The 3,562-nt window shown below is 38.4% G+C and overlaps 1 protein-coding gene across 6 annotated transcripts in view; it reads right to left on the bottom strand.

Annotated features, from left to right (window-relative positions):
* Nucleotides 1-279: 279 nt before the first annotated feature.
* The window catches only part of cacna1eb (calcium channel, voltage-dependent, R type, alpha 1E subunit b), a 65,262-nt gene continuing 61,979 nt past the window's right edge, over nucleotides 280-3,562 (bottom strand). For all 6 annotated transcript variants that reach the window (XM_016669766.1, XM_016669768.1, XM_016669770.1 and 3 more), the window contains 2 exons: nucleotides 3,264-3,412; nucleotides 280-2,158 (listed from right to left, as the gene is read on the bottom strand). In XM_016669766.1, the coding sequence (XP_016525252.1) occupies nucleotides 1,634-2,158; nucleotides 3,264-3,412 (674 nt within the window). In that variant the 3' untranslated portion in view covers nucleotides 280-1,633. The remainder of the gene's footprint in view (nucleotides 2,159-3,263; nucleotides 3,413-3,562) is intronic.

Here is a 3,562-nt window from a genome sequence, read left to right as displayed (position 1 = left end):
CTATCAATGGAATACTCATCTTAGTATCAATATGTGCCATAGTCTGCATTTGCATATCACTAATTAAGTTTCTTTCTGTAGTTCCCTCTATGTAGCTCTCTCTATGTATTACTATCACCTGACAGTCTTCCTTCGTAGACATTATATTACATATTTATATCAAAATATAATGTTTTGATATTAATATGGATAAAAGCACAGATAAACATAATACGCAGAAAGTCTCCAACTCTGAGATTACTTGACTAAATAAAAGGGTAAAAATGACAAGACTTCAAATAACAATGGCCACTTGAGGACACCTTTACTTGTATATACAGCTATTGTACACATACGGACCCACAGAGTATTTGCATTCCTGGAACTCAAAGTAAAATCTTTTGGTTAAGAGAGCTTCAATAATTTCACCCATTTGTCAGGCAAATAAAACAATACACAACCTTAATATGAATATTTCCAAAGATTCCATCTTTAAAGCTTGCCAGCAAAGATGATTATTTTTCCCTTTTTTAAATGTTATAAACAGCATCTTTTCTCTGTACATTATTTGCAAATGCATTAGAGTAATGTGCATTTTTCGAAGCAAAATATGTCATAATGTACCTGCAAAGTTTCTATAGTTCATGACTCGCGCTCTTCATGTAGTGTTCACAATCATAGATGGAGATCAGTTTTGTGATCATTATGTGGTAAAACTGCACTCTGAATTATTCTGAGATGCTTTAATGCTCAGAAATTGAAGAAAAGCATTTCCTCATTTTTCACCGTGACAAATTTCTGTTCTGCATGATATGCAGCGTTAGTTTCCTGCCAGTCTTTTTGCCAAAAAAAGTTCAGAGTTTAAAGGGATTGACAAATAAAAATGATGTAAAACTGACCAAAGTTAGAGATCCGAGGTGTGATGATTGCATGATTTAATAATTATATTAAGTGAAATCACAAACGAATCATTCTATGATATTCTATTACTTTAACCATATCCCAGATTTGTGAACTTACAATGCTTAATACCAGAAAAGAAAAATGAAGAGGGGAAATTAGACAGTTGACCTCTGCACATTCATTCATACAGTAAAAAAATCCAGCATTAATAGTATATCTCTTATTATTAATATATCACTGCCTGGAAAAGTATCAGATTGCCTCTTTATGATGGCTTGTTGCATTGACCTGTTCTAATAGATGGCAATGGTGAGATGATCAGGATTTATTTACAGAAAAATTATAACAAAACATAGTTACATATTCACACACCCCACAGATAAATACCTTTTAGAGCAACACAGAATCTTTTAAAAACATCTTCAGAAATGAAAATACCTATTGACACAAATGGCATGACCTGGTCCATTGTTTTCAGTAATTTTCTTTACTCAGTGACAACTTGAGATGCATTATTACTCTGTATCATCAAGTACAAATCAGGAAATAGACCTTATTGATTGTCAGTGTTCTTTGTAAGTTGGCATCTACAGTTTCAGGAAGTTTTAAGGTCTTTGTCGTTTTGAGTATTTGCCCGACATCCAGAGGGCTCACAACCTTGACAAGGCAAAAAAACAAAACAAAACAAAAAAGACTCATTGACTTTCATTTCTGGGTGCCAATGTCCTCGTCCATGCTGTGTGTCCCGTCCCTAGCACCTGTCGTCCTCCTCTGTGTCGCTGAGGGGGTCGCAGCCTGCAGCGGAGGCCGTCTGCATCAGACGCTTCCTGAAGTGTCCGTTGGGGACCTGCCAGCCGGTCCGCCAGCGTGGGTGGGCTGAGCCAATGGTGTTTGAGCGTCCCAGGCTGCAGGCCACGGCCGCCTCGAAGGTCAACGTCTCCATGGGGCCAGAGGGATCCGGGCTGTGGTCGTCTTCTTGTGAAGCCAGGAAAGGCTCTGAGGGGTAGCGTCGAGGCGGGGACGCGTTTATGTCAAGCTGACTCCGCCTCCCTCCCGCAGCTCCTTCTTGGGTCTCCCATGAGGCCTGGCTCCGTCTTGTCGTCTCTGGGCTGCCTTGTTCATCGTCATCCTCTCCGACAGAGGCTTGTGTGCGACACACAAGAGGGGAATAGGAGATGTGAGGGCGAGATCGGGTTGGGGTTTGTGAGAGAGGTCGTCGGCCGCTGGGTGTGCTGGACTCTGAGGTGGACGGTACTGGGCTGTCTGAGCTGTTACCCTGAAATAAGAAAAATTACATTCAGTTAATCCAGTAGCTACTCTTGACTTTTCATTCAGATCAATTTACAGGACCTTTAAAAATGTGATATACAGACACAAAGTAGTGAATAAATGTAAAGTTATTTACAGTTTTGAATGTTAAGACAATAAAAGGCACTAGAAGGCCTATTGTTGGAAGGCACTGTTTTACTATGAATAAAGAAGTACAGAAAAATATGATGTTGCGTGGAATAAGATAATTTCCAAACCCTAACCAATCAAAACCTAAAAATTCCAATCTCTTCTTGAGATATTACTTAAGTGAAACAAGGTTGCATTAAGAACAACACTCTTTGGTGCTGAAGTAATTATTGCAGTACAATCATTTAAAGTTAACATTTTTCATTATTATTTTAGGTGTTTGAAAATCAAGTCAAAAGAAGCACAGAAATGTAGACTGCTATTTAAAAGGAAACTGCAAATGAAGACCTGGTTGTGTTTTATTCAGGCTGCAAAAGAGCAAGAGAGAGCAAGACTTTCAGGAAACAACAGTTTTACTAAAACTGCCAAAGTAGACATTTCAACCACCTTTCCATGTACTAAAGCGGTTGAAATGTTTAGTCTATAACCGGTTATGTTTATAAAATAATACAACTACTCTTTCTCACACAGCATAATATCACCTTTTCTTCAATACTTATAATTAGAGACCACTCATGGCAGAAATAATAAGAATGCAGTGCAATACGAATAAACGATTACATTTAAAAAGACTACAAGATTACATTTTCTTAATTAAGACAGGCATACGCTTTCTTATAAGACCAGTGTTTCTTGTTTTTTCATTGAGATACAGCGACTCTTTTCCAAATCTTTGTCCTAGCAGTTTGAAAGTGATTCTACTCTTAGAAATGCTACTGCTACTACGTTGACTAATGCTAGATACGTCTCCCACTGGTCCCTGAAACTGGTCAACAAACATGATTTGGTTGGGAAAAGAGCCATTATTGAGACTGTCAATATACAAGGTAACATGCTAAAGTAGCAGAAAAGTTTGATAATATAAAAAAAAAACAAACACCTTATTTGGTTGTTTGGCATCTAGGTGTGTATATTTTACTCACCTGTTTATCCTGGGGAAGGGCTTGTTCTACGCTGGAGGAACGTGAGGGTTGCAAACTTCTTTCCTCTGAGTTACAGCGAGACGTGTCTGGAGACAACAGGTGACAATGCTCCTTGGAACGACCTCGCTCCCTGTGCTCAGACCGTGACACTGGTAAGAAACAGAAGAACATAAATGTGCACATTTAATAAAATAATAACACTGAATGCCTTTTCTTTTATTAGTACCTACTACTCTATATTGTATTGAACAACAACTATGCTATATATCACATGTGTCAAACTCAAGGCCCGCGGGCCA

Source organism: Poecilia formosa, unplaced genomic scaffold (genome assembly GCF_000485575.1).
Source record: "Poecilia formosa unplaced genomic scaffold, Poecilia_formosa-5.1.2 Scaffold27, whole genome shotgun sequence".
In the NCBI taxonomy this organism is placed as follows: Eukaryota; Metazoa; Chordata; class Actinopteri; order Cyprinodontiformes; family Poeciliidae; genus Poecilia; species Poecilia formosa.
This window is presented reverse-complemented; position numbering and strand designations above follow the sequence as displayed.